An 18,262-nucleotide genomic window follows, 5' to 3' on the forward strand; every position below is an offset into this window, starting at 1 on the left:
AGAAGTACTTATCTCAGCTCCTGCGGGTGTTCTCCCAAAACTGATGGAAAGTCTTGGTGCTTTATCACATTCTGTTAAATCTACCCTTCGTAATTAAGGTGTTCACATTGTTATCAGATGATTATTTCTGGTGTTGTTTATTTGTTGTTGTGTTCCTGCAGGCCACGAACAGACACTTTCCTCAGACGGTGACCGGAGCGTATCTGAGTGGAGTGCGTGAGGCCAGCAAGATCGCAGTGCTTTAGCCGTATCTCACACTGACCAGAACCAGCTCACCACAGGACAGTGTGATCACCACTACAGGTGACCGAACACACACACGCTCACTGAAAGCAGTGCTGTCACACACAGACACACACACACACACACACACACACACGCTCACTGAAAGCAGTGCTGTCGCACACACACACACACACACACACACACACACGCTCACTGAAAGCAGTGCTGTCGCACAACCTAACACACACACACACACACACACACACACACACACACACACGCTCAGTGAAAGCAGTGCTGTCGCACACACACACACACACACACACACACACACGCTCACTGAAAGCAGTGCTGTCGCACACAGACACACACACACACACACACACACACACACACACACACACACACACACACACACGCTCACTGAAAGCAGTGCTGTCGCACACACACCACACACACACACACACACACACACGCTCACTGAAAGCAGTGCTGTCACACACACACACACACACACACACACACGCACACTGAAAGCAGTGCTGTCACATACACACACACACACACGCACACACACACGCTCACTGAAAGCAGTGCTGTCGCACAAAACACACACACACACACACACACACACACACACACACACACACGCTCACTGAAAGCCGTGCTGTCGCACACACACACACACACACGACCGGACCGAAGCTCACTGAAAGCAGTGCTGTCGCACACAGACACCAACCCACACACACACACACACACACACACACGCTCACTGAAAGCAGTGCTGTCGCACACAGACACACACACACACACACACACACACGCTCACTGAAAGCAGTGCTGTCGCACACAAACACACACACACACACACACACACACACACACACACACACACACGCTCACTGAAAGCAGTGCTGTCGCACACACACACACACACACACACACACACACACGCTCACTGAAAGCAGTGCTGTCGCACACAGCACACACACACACACACACACACACACACACACACACACACACACACACACACACACGCTCACTGAAAGCAGTGCTGTCGCACACACACACACACACACACACACACGCTCACTGAAAGCAGTGCTGTCACACACACACACACACACACGCTCACTGAAAGCAGTGCTGTCACACACACACACACACACACACACACACACACGCTCACTGAAAGCAGTGCTGTCACACACAGACACACACACACACACACACACACACACACACACACACACACACACACACACACACACACGCTCACTGAAAGCAGTGCTGTCGCACACACACACACACACACACACACGCGCTCACTGAAAGCAGTGCTGTCACACACACACACACACACACACGCTCACTGAAAGCAGTGCTGTCACACACACACACACACACTACAGGTGACCGAACACACACTCACGCTCACTGAAAGCAGTGCTGTCGCACACAGACACACACACACACACACACACACACACACACACACACTGCAGGTCTTTCAGTGAGGTTTATTTCTCTCGACGGTTTTGAAGTTGTTAAACATCACAGTTCGTCATCATGTTATGAGCTGGTTTTTATTTCACAGCTAAAATGATGTTAATTGATGTAATTTTCTGCTGATTGAGGAATTATGGGTTTTGTATGATTATGTAAAGAGATGCATGTGAAGATTTATTCTGTAAATTGTCTTTTGTCATGAATATTTGTTCTGATTAATTATGGAAATATTTTTGCATAATTACACTTGTTTTGAAACAGGCTCAGTTTTGTTGTTAAGATCATTTTTTCCTCTAAAAGTATTAAAAATGATAAGTTATTATAAATCCATTTTGCCATTTGATTGAGTGTATATCTGAGTGTGTGTGAAGAACTGCAGGGATTCTAGTGTGGTTTATTTACTAGAGTAACTGTAGTAAGAGTACAGAATATTTCAATAGATTTACACTTTAATTTAGCAAAATCATTATTTACAACATAAATCACACGAAGTAAGCACAACTCAATATCACGGACTGGCACTAGTGTACTTAATTTACAAAAATTAATATTAACGAAATGTAACAGACTAATTTTGTTATAATTTAAATTTAAATTAAATGTAAATAAGTTATGACATCAGTCAGTGTTTGCTCACATGTGATAACGAGCTCTCGTGCGTCACAGCAGCGTCTCCAGAGGACGAGCGAGAGATTACACTCAAACACACGAAGTGGCAACCTGAAATTGTCATTTTCGGTCACGGTCGCTCGACTTCAGCGTCACCAGCAACACGCTTCCCACAACTGTTCCAAACGTGTTCAGTGACAAAGATTTACTCTGTATATGAATTTTGATCCACGCTACATGAACCTTTTCATATAAACTGGAATAAATACAAAACTAGAGCCAAACTGAAATGAGACATTAATAATAAATAATATAATGAATAAATAAAATAATTATAACTAAAGGACATATGAAAGCACGAAATAAGCACGAGATTTCGAAATAAGGTGCATTAAAAGTCAATAAATCCTTTATTAATATGAATATTTTAATTAAAACGTGTCTCCATGTACTATTAAATAAAATTCTAGTGCATTTAATCTGTTAAATAACAGCAGAGTGAGCGAGGTTTTGGATATGGTAATAAACTTATTTTAGTGAATAAAGTACCACATTTCAGCTTTGTTAGGGTGGGTACACAAAATGTTATTTTATGCTTGCTTCTGGGAAATCCTCATATGCTTTCTGACAGCTTCATGTGGGCGCTAACATTTAAATTTAATTTAATGAGAAAAGCGTATGTGAAGAAAGAAGTATGTCGGAAACATCAGTATTCATTAAGAGGAGACGATCCCCGGATGTCCTACTGCTTCAGTCCAGATTCTGGACACTTTTCAATCCCAGAAGCCCACGGGAGAGGATACGTCATCATTGAACCTGAAGGAGAACAGTGACGAGGGTGTTTACAGATGTGAGTATTACAGACTCGAACCTGAAGGAGATTGTTGAAGTGGTTGTTTTGTGATGTGATTGTCAGTACCGTTACTTTTCTGTAAGAGCGTGTTTTATTATGTATAGCGAACAGTGGAGCTCCAGTAAGCACACGCACGTCTCCAAAGTGAATTTACATAAACCATGCATTTTAAAGACAATTACTGAATGTCTGTTTAACCACTGAAAGGAACGTGTTTTAAAAGTATTGCAGATGAGCACATCTAATAGACACGAGTGAGTGATGTATGTGGAATCCAGTGTTGTCAGCACTGCTTGAGATGAATGTAAGCAGGCCTGGATTGGCTGATCGGGAGCACCGGGAGAATTGCCGGTCTGTTATTTTGGCCGTGAGGGCCGGTGTTGTCATGCCACTGGGTGGAGATATGTCCTAGGCATCCACTCACAGCAGCCACACTCTTTTATTTATTATTTTCTCACAGCCCCACTCGGAGGGTTGCCAGCTGTTCCATATAATGCGGAATCGTCCCGTATTTAAGGCATCAAAGAAGCATCCCATATGAAAGGTATAGCCTACGGAATGCAGTTTGTCCCGTATTTGCAAGAGAAACCCTCTGTTACTCGTGCTCTATTTCACTAACACTTCATTTACAGCGATATCATTGACTTGATTGCAAATGATTGCACAGATACTATTTAAACTGAACTGAGCTGAATGATGACATCACTGAATTCAATGATGAACTTCTTTAACTGTCATTTTGCATTATTGACACACTGTTTTCCTAATTAATGTTGTTCAGTTGCTTTGACGCAATCTTTTTTGTTTAAAGCGCTATATAAATAAAGGTGACTTGACTTGACTGCCTCCCGAACAATGTTAGGTAGGTTATTCCAGAGTTTGGGCGCTAAATAGGAGAAGGATCTGCCGCCCGCAGTTGACTTTGATATTCTAGGTATTATCAAATTGACAGTTTTGAGAACGCAGCGGACTTGGAGGACTATAATGTCACAAGAGCTCGTTCAAATACTGAGGTGCTAAACCATTCAGGGCTTTATAAGTAATAAGCAAGATTTTAAAATCTATACAATGTTTGATAGGGAGCTAGTGCAGTGTTGACAGGACCGGGCTAATATGATCATACTTCCTGGTTCTAGTAAGAACTCTAGCTGCTGCGTTTTGGACTAACTGGAGTTTGTTTACTAAGCGTGCAGAACAACCACCCAATAAACCATTACAATAGTCTAACCTTGAGGTCATAAACGCATGGATTAACATTTCTGCATTTGACATTGAGAGCATAGGCCGTAATTTAGATATATTTGTGATATTTTTCTTACAAAAATGCATTGAGTCACTCCCTTTGTTCATCCCCCGGAGCTGTGAGACACTTTTTTTATGGAAGGGGGGTTTTTCCTTCACTTCTTTTGGACTGAAGGAACGCAACACCTGCTGACTGCAATGATAGAGCTTGAAAGATCAAAGACAGTTTTAATATAACTCCGACTAGATTCGTTTGAAAGAAGAAATCATATACACCTAGGATGCCTCTGGGGTGAGTAATTCATGGGCTAATTTTCATTTTTGGGTGAACTAACCCTTTAAGGCAGTACAGTTTTAAAAATAAAATGGTTTATGAGGACACATATTAGATGCAGAATTTTGGTTAGTTTATAAGATTTGATTAACAATAAATCAGTCTGATCAAAATGTCTCTGTGTGGTTTATTGACAAACAAGTGAATGAATCTTCCTCAGAGGAGACAAACACAGCACCTCACTTCAGTGACTGACTTTATATTAACTATATGTCTTTCTTATAAAAATGTGTGAATGAATCTTCCTCAGAGGAGAACCTCTTTATGTGTAAGGAGAGAACTGTAGTTTCCAAAGACGGACACAGTTATGATTTTAAACGAGATGGGACAACTGAAGGTTTTTTGAATTTGTGGGTTTTTTGATCTGTTGATTAGTTGAATGGTTTGCTTTTTAAAATGATTCACTGTTTCGAATCACTTGAAAGCCACGTGCTGCGACACCTGCTGCTCAAAACTGTGTGATGCAACGAAACTCGTGTCACACATGTACCGCGTTCACTCAGGTACACGCCAACAACACTCAGAATATCTCTCTTATAGATATTCAGTTTCAGCAGGCCACTATTTTTACAGCTACTTGAGAGTGAACTGAGCCAAAATACAAAAAAGTAAAACATTCAATGTGATGGATAAATTATTTGAAGATGTGTAATAGCCAAACTGTTATTTTAAACCACATACTTCTGGTAAATTATGTAAGTTTACAGTGACATTGTGTGAATATTTTCTAGAAATAAAAATTCTAGAAACTACTAATTTTTAACTTTCTATTTTATTATTCTTTCTTGCCAAGTTCTTAAAAACTCCAGCGACAATCAATCAAAATGTATTTACAGTACAGTTACAGATTATTAAGCATATAAATCGTCAGTTTGTTGTTTTACACCAGGGGTGCCCAAACTCGTCCTGGAGGGCCGGTCTCCTGCAGAGTTTAGCTCCAGCTTGCCTGGAAGTTTCTAGTATGACTAGTAATTAGTAATTAGTTGATTGGGGTTGGAGCTAAACTCTGCAGGACAGCGGCCCTCCAGGACCCTGTATTACACACATGCACACACGTCACATCCACGGACCGTCGGCTAAACATCTGATGCGTATGGGACACAAAAGTGGAAACACTTCAGGAGTGTCGAAGTCGTCATCGGATTGGTTGAATTCTACAGGATTTCCGCGAGACGTGTGTGTCGCGTTCTTTAACGTTCCGCCTGTTGTGTTTTTTACTGTTGTGAGGAGGAGCTATTGTGGTTATTTAATTGATGGTTTTTTTTAAGTATGTGAAATATTTAAAGTTCTCAGCATATAATCTTTATAATATGTCAGAGAGTTTTACACACTGCTCTGTTATTGTTGCGACATTTCCACGCCTCGAAACGTGACGATGAACAAAACGAACTGTGATTGGTTGTTTGACATGTCGGTCAAATGGCCTCATGGGCGGGCCTTGGCCAAAGAAAGCTGCCATGAATTCCAGACCTTCAGTCTGAAGGTGGCTACGGGAGACTATGAGATGCATAAGAAATATTTAGACACGTAATACAAACCATAATCCATAACAAAAAATTTTTTTTTTTATCCTTTTCTGAAGAAGTGTGCGCTGCAAACGCAAGCATTTTGATGATCGTTTCTGTCCAGTCCACTAGTTTTATCGCATTTAACCATAGCTGTCGTCTGTTTTTTTGGCATTGGCAGCAGGCATGCGTTAAATGTCAAATTGGAGCCTGTATTATGTCGATTCTGGATAGTATTATGTCGATCACAATAAGTGGATTTAGTCAATTGTAAACACTTTTATTAGAGGATTAGAAGTATAGATACTAGGGTTTAAAAAGACTTTTGTAGAAGTTGAAGTATCAACTCAAGATTTTTACTCAAGTAAAAGTGTAAAAGTACTGGTTTTCAAAACTACTTAAAGTATAAAAGTAAAAGTAATGTAAGGAAAAAAAAATGCCATTAAGAACAAAAGCTTAGGCCACGCCACAGGGGCCTATTGTGCACTACCCCACCTCCTCAAAAAAACATTTTTCTAAAGGCTATAGGCCATTATGACTATAATGTTATATTAAAATATTCATGTTGAAAAATTTGGGATGCACTAGATTACCTGTTTTCAGCCGCATATATGCCCATTGAAAATGAACGCACTTTAGTACAATGCAAATACATTAAAGAACTAGAGATATGATGACTAGTTGCCTATAAGTATTGTAATGGTGCAAAAAGTCAAACTTCAGAGGCATGTCATCAATAACCTTTAATGGAATGTATTTAATGTACATCCAAGCTTAGCTGCAGGAATCTGTGAGGGCAATGAACAAGAAAATTGGTGTAACCAGGGCAGGCTTAGTAACAATTACCCTTGTATGGTGTCTATTTACAATAAACATTAGTGCTGTCAAAATGAATGATTAATCCAAGTGATTAATCAAAAAATAAAAATGAAAAATAACTCATAATCCTAATACCTTCTTGATCGATAGCTTCCTGTATTCGCTACATGGTTAGAGATTTGGACTTGTAACCAGAAGGTTGCAGGTTCGAGTCTCGGTGCTGGCAGGAGTTGTAGGTGGGAGGGAGTGAATGAACAGTGCTCTCTTCCTCCCTCAATATCCATGACTGAAGTGCCCTTGAGCAAGGCACTGAACCCCCAGTTGCTCCCTGGGCGCTGGATATAGCTGCCCACTGCTCGGGGTGTGTGTTTCACGGTGTGTGTTCACTTCTCACTGCTGTGTGTGTGCACTTGGATGGGTTAAATGCAGAGCAATGAGTTCCGAGTATGGGTTACCATACTTGGCAAATGTCACGACTTTCACATTGTCAATCGCGTTGTCAATCGCAAACGCTAATTTATTCAAACGTCTAGTTACCGGACTACCTACAGTAGCTTAATTTGCGGAGGATGAAGAGAAAGCACCCATTTGATAAATGAGCCAGTAGTTGAGAAATAATAACTTTTAAGTAGGGTCCGGTGCCATTTCGATACTTTTAAAATGGTACGGGTGCCTAAACGGTGCCTGAAACGATACTTAAAAAAGAGCCACAAAAAAAAACTGGATTTACAATATAGAACATTACACATATATTAAATAAATCCATAGCTTTCACCTTGGATGCTCTCATTTGCCAAGTTGTGCTTCCCTTACTCTAAGGCTAATAAATGTATTTCACAATCTGGGTCATTATTTAATACAAAACCCCACATAATGTTTCTACTGTATCTCTGTCAATCACTCTGATATTTAGTTAAAATGAGCGGTGTCTGTCACTGTCTTTAAGCAGTTCTGTGAATGACTGTATGGTCATTCTTTATAAAGTAGCAACAATGTCGTTTGTAAAGTACAGTACTGTGCAAAAGTCTTAGGCACATTAGTATTTTCACCCCAAAAAGGGGTTTAAGCCATTTATTTATATCTTTTGCTGTAGTGTGTCAGTAGGAAATATCAGTTTGCCATTAATTTTAATAATAATCTAGTGTGATTTTGAATGCACAAGCAGTCTGACAACGGCAAAATGAATGTTTGGAAATGTAAACTGATATTTCCTACTGACACTACAGAAAAAGATATAAATAACTGTCCGAACACCATTCTTTAGGGTGAAAACACTAACGTGCCTAAGACTTTTGCACAGTAGTGTATGTATAAAGTACGTATGATTTAATTCAGTATATTTATATAAGTACAATTGAAGTATGCGTTCGTTTATATGTGTTAAGGGCTAGACTGTCGCTGGAGGAAAGAGGCTGTGGTGTGATGAGCGGTGACAAGCGAAAACTTTACAGAAACCGACTGCTCCCTCGTGACCTTTTGTAAACTGTATTTATGACAAAGAACTGCACAGATATAGATATTCTAACAATCTATCGATAAAACACACACCTTGTGTCCTCTGTTTCTGTTTAAGTGCGCTCGCGCTGCTCCACCGCCCTCTGTGGATTGAAGAGCGCGCTGAAAGACGGAGAGTAGACCAGTCTGCCGCCTTTTTCATATGAAATTTAAGGGGACTGACTCTGAGGCGATCGCGAATTTGAGTACAGTTTATGGAGCTAAATGCTATAGCCCCTATAAAAAAAGCCTAGCGACGCCCATGCTTCTTGTGTAGGCCTACATTTCGGAGAACCAGGACAAACATTTCAATCGATCGCTCAGGCATTTAAGAGGCACCGAAATCTGTGTCCTTATTCGGTTCGGTGCATACCGGTTCCATACCCCAACCCTACTTTTAAGAAATATATTTTTTGATATACGAACCCAACACTGGCTATGCATGCCCTTACTGGAGTGTGATGTGATCGTGTCTGTCATGTGCATGTGCGATGGATCGCGTACAAACCAACAGGGTGTCGGAATGGTATATGTTTATACTTCTCATCCAACCACAATCAACTTCACTTCATCCGGATGGCGCGATTTATCTGGATAGGTGTTTTTTTTTTTTTTTTTTTTTTTTTTGGAATGATGACAAGCTGGAATGAAAACAAGCCGAAATGAGTAACGAACCTATTTTTAAAATGTAAGGAGTAGAAAGTACAGATAATTGCGTGAAAATGTAAGGAGTAGAAGTAAAAAGTCTGCTGAAAAATAATAACTCAAGTAAAGTATAGATACCCAAAATTTCTACTTAAGTAATGTAACGAAGTATTTGTACTTCGTTACTTACCTCTGCAATAAGATGATATTTTAAGCTCCTTTTGTAGTCGAATCTGTGCTTCTCCTTGGTCTATTAATTTGTTTTATTTTATTATTATTATTTACTTATTACTTTTGTATTCTTGTTTTTTGTAGTTCTTATTAAACTTTTCATGATTCCTTTTTTTAAGTATTTTTTCTGTAAAGCATCTGAATGACCACTGTGTGTGAAATGCGCTATATAAATAAATTAATAAATAAATCCTTGCCCAGTCTTGTTCTGCCAGAATATATTGCCTTTCTTATTAAACAATGCCACGATCAGTCCGCTAGATGGCAGCAAAACTGTAATGGGGATGCAGAATAAGATCAAATGTATCGTTGACAATGCTGTGAAGCCTCTGTTTGATGGAGTGTGTTGTGAATTAACACTCAGAACAGACGGATATTAGTAAAATATAATACTAAAAATATGGTACTCATTGCATGTTAAATATAGAGGTATGGGTAGGAAATCATAAATTGGAAATGATAGATGGGCCACATCAGATTTCCATTTCAGTTTTATTTGTTATTTGATAATCTTAGATGATGTTAATTTCAACATTTATATGTGCATTATAAAAAATCTAAAGTTGTATTTAAGAGAGCTGAGCTAACATGAACTAACATCATTAGCTCATTGAAAAGTATTAACATTTTCTTAATGCATGCTGGTCTTATTGTAAACAATTCTTCCATGCTTTTAGTGTTTTTTTTTTTTTTATTTCTCTTTTAATTTCTCTTTAATCAAAAATCTTACTTGCTCACTTGCAAAAACTGATAAACAGATCTGAGATGATCAATGGAGCTCACGGAGAGACAACAGTGAGACACAGAGCTCATTTGTGTCCCTGCAGCACAGAAGCAGTCATCAGTAGAAAGGGTATGTTTGTATAGTTTGAGATTTGTGAATTGTATGAGTCACAATTATACATTTCTCTTTTATGACAAAAATCATTAGGATATTAAGTAAAGATCATGTTCCATGAAGATATTTTGTAAATTTATACCATAAATATATAAAAACTAAGTTGCATTGCTAAGAACTTCATTTGGACAACTTTAAAGGCAATTTTCTTAATGTCAACTTTAAAAGTTGAATTGTTGTCATAAAAAGTCTAAATCGACATAAATTGAGATTTTGACATAAAGTAGAAAAGTCATAATTACGAGATTACGAGAATTTCCATTTTTTTAATCTCATAATTTCGATTTAGAATATCAGTTTCAATTTAAAATAATAAACTCAATAAATTACCAGTAGTATTTATAAATCTACTTGTAAGTCAGAATTTTGACTCTTTATCACAATTTCGAGTTTTTAAGTCACAATTTCATGTCATAATTATACCTTTCAAGTCATAATTTCGACTTTCACCTCGTAATTATGACTTTTAAAGTCGTACTGCAGACAGCGTCTTGATGATGATGTGGCATGTGAACTCTATTGATTTCTGTGTCTTCTGAGATTCATGTGGTTACATGTCTATACAAAGAGGCTGAATAGTGTTTATAGTTTTGAGGAAAGTGTTTGGATGAGCTATTTTGTATTTGAAACCAGCAGAATGGTTTTAGTAAGCAATTGAGAAAAATTGTTAATGTATCAGTCAGCTGTCTCCTCTTCATTTCTTCCTCATCTTTCATCTTCATTAGATGCTTTTCCTTTATGCTCCCTTCGAGCCATTAATGCATTATTCAGTGTAGAACTGATTGAATGAAGTCAAGAGGTTGAGGAGAAAGTGAATAAGGACAATGAGAGCCGTTGAGGAGTTTAATTAAAGGGCGGGAACTCATTCCGCGCGCGGCAAACACCGGTTCCCGCCCTGAGAGTGCGCGCGCTCCGGCTGCACTGGATTCCTTCGGCTCAGATCTTCCGTTCTTATGTTGTTACAGCAGGTGAGTGCGATATTGTGTGATTTATTAGAAGAACTACATGAAATGTAACACCGCGCTCTTCAGCAGACTTTGTGTAAATCTGAAACGACTTTTGTTGTTTGAGCTTGTACTGAAGTGTGTAGTTTTGTACTGATGATGTTTGCAGTGTTGGGGAGTAACTAGTTACATGTAACGGATTTACGAAGTTTAATTACAAAACAAATTTAACTGTTATCAGTCAAAGTTACTGAAAAAAATGCCATTACATTACAGTAACTTATGAAAATGTTAACTATTACACACATACAGATTTAATTGATTTCTTTCATAAAGTGCATTGGCACCAAATGTCTCAGGAGTTTAGGACACAGAATAGGACACATGCTTATTCAATAACTGTTTTATTTCCTTTTTTGGGTTTATGTATATGCTTTATTTTTTTAAATAAACTCTTTTGCCAAATCTTTGCATGTTTCCATATGCAAAGATTTGATTTTTAAAACAGTATCATAGCTATTATACTACATCTTGTTATGATTTATAATCTATATTTAACTTAAAGTAAACAGAGGCGCTAAAGTCTGATTTTGTGGTGTTTTGCCAGTGTTTCCTTTTTTTTTTTGTGGTGTTTAAATAATCTTAATTCAAGTGATGAAGGATTTTGACAGTAATCAGTGTTGAGAGACCTACTGTATGGTTAACCCTGCCTGCTTTAAATGTTTTAAAATTAAAACATAAGAAATTTAGAAAAGTAATCAAATGTAATGTAATGAGAGAGACCTACTGTAAGGTTAACCCTGCCTGCTTTAAATGTTTTAAAATGAAATATTACATTTCCAGAGTGATCATGTGTTAGTTGCTTTGAATGCAAGCATCTGCTAAGTGAATTTTAAATGTTTTGAAATTTAGAAATGTGATATTTTGTAATGTAATTGAATGTAATGTAAATTTTAAATGTTTTTGAGTGATAAATTAGTGTAAGTTTGTGATGTTGTGTGATTAAGTGCTGCTGATCCTGATCCTCACATCTGTATTAATCACACATGCTCAAGGTATGACTTTCTGTCTGGTGATTTCTATTATGTTAACTATGTTTTTATCATTCTTTCAAAAGCTATGTTACATCATCAGTTGTTGTAATGTTGTTTATATTATTCTGTGAATGGTTCTGTCCATATTAGTTCATTCATAAATCATTCTATTCATACATCTCCTTCATACTCAGAATTTCTAAAAAGGCTTGTTTTATTTTAGGTCAACTGTTTGCTCAATAACACTTTTTCCCAATCCAAAGGGAATCTTTTAATGTTTTCTGTATTTGTTTTGGAAATCTTGCTTTCCTTCTCGCTGCTTAAAGGGACGGGACGCTTAAAAAATCCTGTCATTATTTACTCACTCTCACACGGTCTGTTCAACACAAAACAGCAGAAGAAACAAACTCACAGGTTTGGAAGAGCATGTGTGTGAGAAGCCTAAATGATGACAGCACTTTCAGTTTTGGGTGAACTGTCTCTTTAACAAAAATTTGTGGCTGGACTTGTCAGAAGTGCCATAGATCTTGTGGCAGGAGCGACTTCTCCATTTAGTTCCTTTTATGATCCCGTAAAGCAGTGTTTATGTGGCTGTAGGAAAGGTCGGTGTAGCAGAGCGCGACAGCATTCCCTCTCTGTCAGGAGGAAGCTGATCTCCTGGAGCACATCCAGCAGACGCGTTCTGATCTGTTACTCAAATACCTGCCATCCGCCGCGCCTCCGGTGTCTGCAGCATACAGAGCCGACGCTACACAGCAGCCCGCTACAGCCAGAACCAGAACTATAACCCTACATTAAAATAACCAGCCCACGCCACAACCGTAACGAGAACAACTCTAAAAAAAGCACAATTGGTATCACTCTCAGAATGATTTCTTAAGCATTGTCAAGAGCACTGACAGCCAATCACAATCCATTCTGGTGTGAGAATACCTTTAACCGTCGATTGATAATCTAGAAAACTAAACTAACTTCTTGAAAGCATCATGTACTGTGAATACATCGGAGTAGAGTAAAAAGCTGCATTTAAACCAGCGTTTCCGGCTGAATTCAGCTTCTGTGTGAGGAGCGAGTCCCCAGATAGTACTTTAAAATGGATTTATTTTTATTCAAGTACCACTAACTCCATCTAAACTCTTGAAATGTTGTCACTGTACGTCAGGATGAGTCTGATCTTCCTCATTAACTGCACTGGGCTGTGTTTCTCAAAAGCATTGTTAGCCTGGATCTGGATTGGTGCCAGTGGTTTATAACTTTCTATCATCTACTTACGACGCATTTGGGAAATGCAGCCTTGATGAATTTGTTAAACTTGTGAGTTTTAGTCTGTTTGAATGATTAATTAAACTGAACGACTTGTGTGGGTAGTACTTGATTAAAAAATCCTTGATTGCAATACTTTATTTGAACTAATTATTATTGCTGAATGATTAATTAAACTGAACGACTTGTGTGGGTAGTATCACCATCAATACCATGACTTAGGTGCCCTTGAGCAAGGCATCGAACCCCCAACTGGGCGCCGCAGCATAAAATGGCTGCCCACTGCTCCGGGGTGTGTGTTCACAGTGTGTGTGTGTGTTCACTGCTCTGTGTGTGTGCACTTCGGATGGGTTAAATGCAGAGCACGAATTCTGAGTATGGGTCACCATACTTGGCTGAATGTCACGTCACTTTCACTTTCACTTTCACTTATATATATGTATTTTAAGTAATTTGAAGGCTATTGTTCATTAGGTCTATTTTTATTACCACAAAAAATTTATTATAATAATCAGATTACTCAATTAATCATTAGAATAATCAGCCGATTATTCGGTTACCAAAATAATCGTTAGTGACCGCCCTAGACTCGTGGAAGTCATTAATCAGTGACTCATGTTTCATGAATGAGGCCCGTTGTCTTTAACAGAAAGAAATCATGTTACAGTAATACTGTTACAATACATGTTACAGTATTACAGCAACAAATTGTTGTGTAACTCATTTGTAAAACCGTTCTGACGTAAACTTTCGAATTCATGAAAATATTCATCTTTTTAAAATGTTAGTTGGTACGAAAGAAATGTACACCTGCTCCCAACCAGGTATAAATGATGAGTAAAGCATTCTGTTCTTTTTGGAAAACTGATGACACTTGATTTTTATGCACTGCCATAATTACTTATTTATTTGCCCTTGTCCTCTTTTTTTTTATTTATTTGAATTTTTTTGTAGAGTTGATAACTGTTAAACGCAGTGCTCGTCCCTGTCAGTATTTACCCAGCTGTAACAACGACTGCCTACAACAACAGAGAATTCAGTATTACTGGTTACTGCTTTTTTATATTTAATACAGTTCTTAATAATAAGATACTAGTAATACGTTGCCACCAAGGATATTTTAATAGCAACTAACGCGTCTCAGCTGGAGAAACACTGTGCCACCGAAGCGTTCTCAAGCGCCACCAGCTGGTCATTTTCAGAAGAGCGCCTGACATTTTTTCAGCTGGCTAAAAACGCTTTGGTGGACATTGGTGGATATTATTGAATATATATTGTTAGGCATATGACCTATTAGTCTTTTTTTTGCATTTATGTAATATACTGGAGCCAAACCTGAGAAAGTAGACCAGAATATTCCACTGTGTTCCTGGACACGCTGTAATCCATAGGCGGGGATTATGCTAATTGTGAATGAGCGTGCACTAGCGCCCTATTTACGAATGATTGGAATTCATTAACATACACATGTTTAACTATCGAATCAGAAGTTTTTTTGGGAAGGTCAGTTTTTCACGCAAATGATTTAGAATCTACTCATATATTTTTACGCAAGTTTCACGAATGAAGCCCATTGAGATTTGGGGATTTAATTGTGTCCATTTTACAATGTAACAATGGAAACAGTATGCAATAAATATTATGAGTTTAGTTTACCGATTGAATTTATAGTGAAATATGAGCCGGACAGGTTTTGAACGATTTATCCATTAGTGGTATAAAACCTCAGTTTAGATTCAAACACAAACTCTGGTTGGACGCGAGCCGACGCCGTGGACAGGAGAGAGAAAGCGTTTTCACACTCGTCCTGCATTCAGGTAGGTGCTCTTCATTCAGTGTTTTATCTTCTGCCTGTTGCATCCGCAGCCTCTTCACAGAAACACGTCTGTAAAGAACATTAACCTGCCTGCTAACTGAGACACAAACTGGGATTTGTGGGATAGTGCACTGCTCTTAGTGTGAGAGGAATGACTGCACCCTTCACCCGTCCTCACAAATACACACTTCGCTTGGATTGTTTCCCAAAAGTCTCACTTTCTTCTCAGTCTGTCTCACCACAAGCCAAGCAGAAGAGTTGCATGATACGAGGAGAAAGTCAGAGCTGTTTACTCAGAACGTCGTGTCCTAACCTAAACTGTGTGACATGACCAGTGCTGTAGAGACGGATTAAATGTAATCCAGACTAAGTAATCAGATTCCAAAACTTGAGTATTTGTGATTAGTTTATACTGTATAATATGTTTTAAAATGCTCATTATCAGAGTACAGTTACCTTTTTTATTGATTATTTGATTACATAATGCTTACAAGACAGTAAAGTGTTCACAAATTGTTTTCACATTCATTTTTCCATCTTTGAAGACTACCACTTTTAGAAGTTTGTAAAGTTATGTTTAAGTTTGGAGGGCTTATTTTGATAAACACATTTTAATGATCATTCTAGTGAGTTATTTAACCATCTATTACTGTCTTGGATGGATTTGGATTTTCAGTTAAAAATGAATAATTAAGTCAATAATTGAATAAAACATTTGCATGTTAATGATCACATCATTTAACCTTATAATTTTATATTGAAGTGTTTAATTTTGTTTTATGATGTAAATATTTAATTAAAACTCCTGCAGTTCCGTCACAAAGCTCAGTTTGGGAAACCCTGATGCAGTTCCACATTGAATACTTTCATTCTCTTTGTATTTTTACATCAATATTATACATGATTATCCTATTCAAATTAACGTGATAAACGAGTTTACGTGATAAACAAAAGTGATCTAAAAGGAGTCAGAATAGATCACCCTGAAAGGTCTAATGTAATAGATAATGTTAGATTTAGTGTAATGTGAAATCAGTGACGCCCACCGTTCATCAGTAATCTAACCAGCACTGAGTCACGTGTTAATATGTGGTTGATTCAAGATGACTGTTTGTACTTCTCATTTTGGACAAGAGCGTGCAGCAGCTTTACTGTGTGGTGTTTGGTTAGGACTCGGCGTGTCTTCCTCTCGTTCCATCTGTTTGACGATCACACACAGATGATGACACTCTCCATGCGTTTAGATCTAATCAAGCGCTCGCTGTTGGACACGCTGCCTTCACTCCAGCAGCTGATCTGATCTGATCTGATCTGGAGGAACGGTGTGTTTGATCTGCAGATGCTGCTGGGATTAGATCCAGTCTGTTTGTCAACAGAGCAGCTTTAAACGCTACTCAAAGGGGATCTTTCTGAGGGCTGTATTCTCTGGTTTCGCAGTGCTCATGCGCAGAAGGCTGCGTTTTAAAGAGCTGAGCTCCAACACGCTCGGTGTGACCTGGACGGAGCCGAAGGGAGCGTATGACAGCTATGGAGTCCTGTACAGCACGGACTCAGGTGAGAGATCCTGTCTCTTCCCCCTTCTAGTGATCATCGCACAGAATACTGGGAATGTGACTCCGGCCGGGTCTGGAAGGGTCTTTCGGACCCCTCAGGATAAAAGAGTAACACTCAGTATATGAAGTATTATGCTGTATGATTGGCTACAAAGATGAATTTAAATGTAACCTGGGAAAGTGTGTCCGTGTAAAGAAAATTTAAATTCCTGATCATTTACTCACTCCTAGAACATCCTAGATGTAGATTTCTTTCTTCAGTCGAAGAGAAATTAAAGTTTTGCAGGAAAACATTCTAGGAGTTTTATTTCTGATCTAGTGCAGAGCTGCTCAAATGTTTTAATATGAAGGGCCAAAAATCAAACTTGATTGAGAGCCATCGGCCAGAAGTAAGTGTTGCATTATATCAAACTATATTAAATTAAAATTAATTAACTGAAAAAAAAAAAGTAAAATAATTACATTTAGTCATTTAGCAGACGCTTTTATCCAGAGCAGCATCCCAAACAAAACTTTCATTTATGAACTATAGTGTTAGTGAGACGTACTCTTACTAACCCTCGGCTGACAGACTGCTGCTGAACAGCTTGTGCTCTGCTCTATTAAGTGAGAGGACACATGTGCATTCATTCATTCATTCATTGTGCATTCATTCATTCATTCATTCATTCATTCAGCTTGAGTCCAGATCAGTGCCAGTGCTTGCTTTATGAACTGCTGAGGAAAAGATGATGTGAAGAAAAGTAGGAGATGTTTTCTTCACTTCATCTTATCTCATGCATCATTCTGCAGGTTTCTTAGTCTTTATTCTCTCTTCCACAAATTAATGTCCTAAAAGGTCTTAAATCAAAGCAGAAAGTCATGGCCTTAAATGTTGCATGAACTGCAATATAATTAATATTTTACTCAGAGATTTTGTTGTGTGAAGAGCCTGAACAAAATGAGTTTAAGCTTAAAACAAGACCAAACGTCTGTTAATGGGAAACGAACACTGGTTTTCCCTTTGAATTAAGCAGTTTTTTTGTTTTTTCTGAGCCGATATTTTGGCAGATATTTTTTTCTAGTTTCAATCATAAATGCACTTCTTATGTTATGTCATTTTGCATCTCCAGTAGCTGTATCTTGATGTAAGGATATTATTTTATGTAATTTTTATTTTATGTTATTTGTATTTTGATGTAAGGATATTTATATAAGTGCATTGGAAAACAAAATAATAGAGATTGGTTTGAAGTTGCATTTATTAAAGTTTGATGTAGGCCTAATGGTAATACAACTCATT

General features: G+C 38.1%; 1 protein-coding gene and 2 pseudogenes across 1 annotated transcript in view; all 3 read left to right on the forward strand.

Annotated features, from left to right (window-relative positions):
* Positions 1–407, forward strand: part of LOC109053349 (lysine-specific histone demethylase 1B) — a 23,037-nt gene extending 22,630 nt beyond the window's left edge. Inside the window, exon 19 of the mRNA XM_042745809.1 lies at positions 162–407. Within this exon, the coding sequence (XP_042601743.1) occupies positions 162–245 (84 nt within the window). The 3' untranslated portion in view covers positions 246–407. The remainder of the gene's footprint in view (positions 1–161) is intronic.
* The window catches only part of LOC109070544, a 731,031-nt pseudogene that overhangs the window by 226,496 nt on the left and 486,273 nt on the right, over positions 1–18,262 (forward strand).
* The window catches only part of LOC109086281, a 69,677-nt pseudogene continuing 67,937 nt past the window's right edge, over positions 16,523–18,262 (forward strand).

Source organism: Cyprinus carpio, chromosome B19 (assembly GCF_018340385.1).
Source record: "Cyprinus carpio isolate SPL01 chromosome B19, ASM1834038v1, whole genome shotgun sequence".
In the NCBI taxonomy this organism is placed as follows: Eukaryota; Metazoa; Chordata; class Actinopteri; order Cypriniformes; family Cyprinidae; genus Cyprinus; species Cyprinus carpio.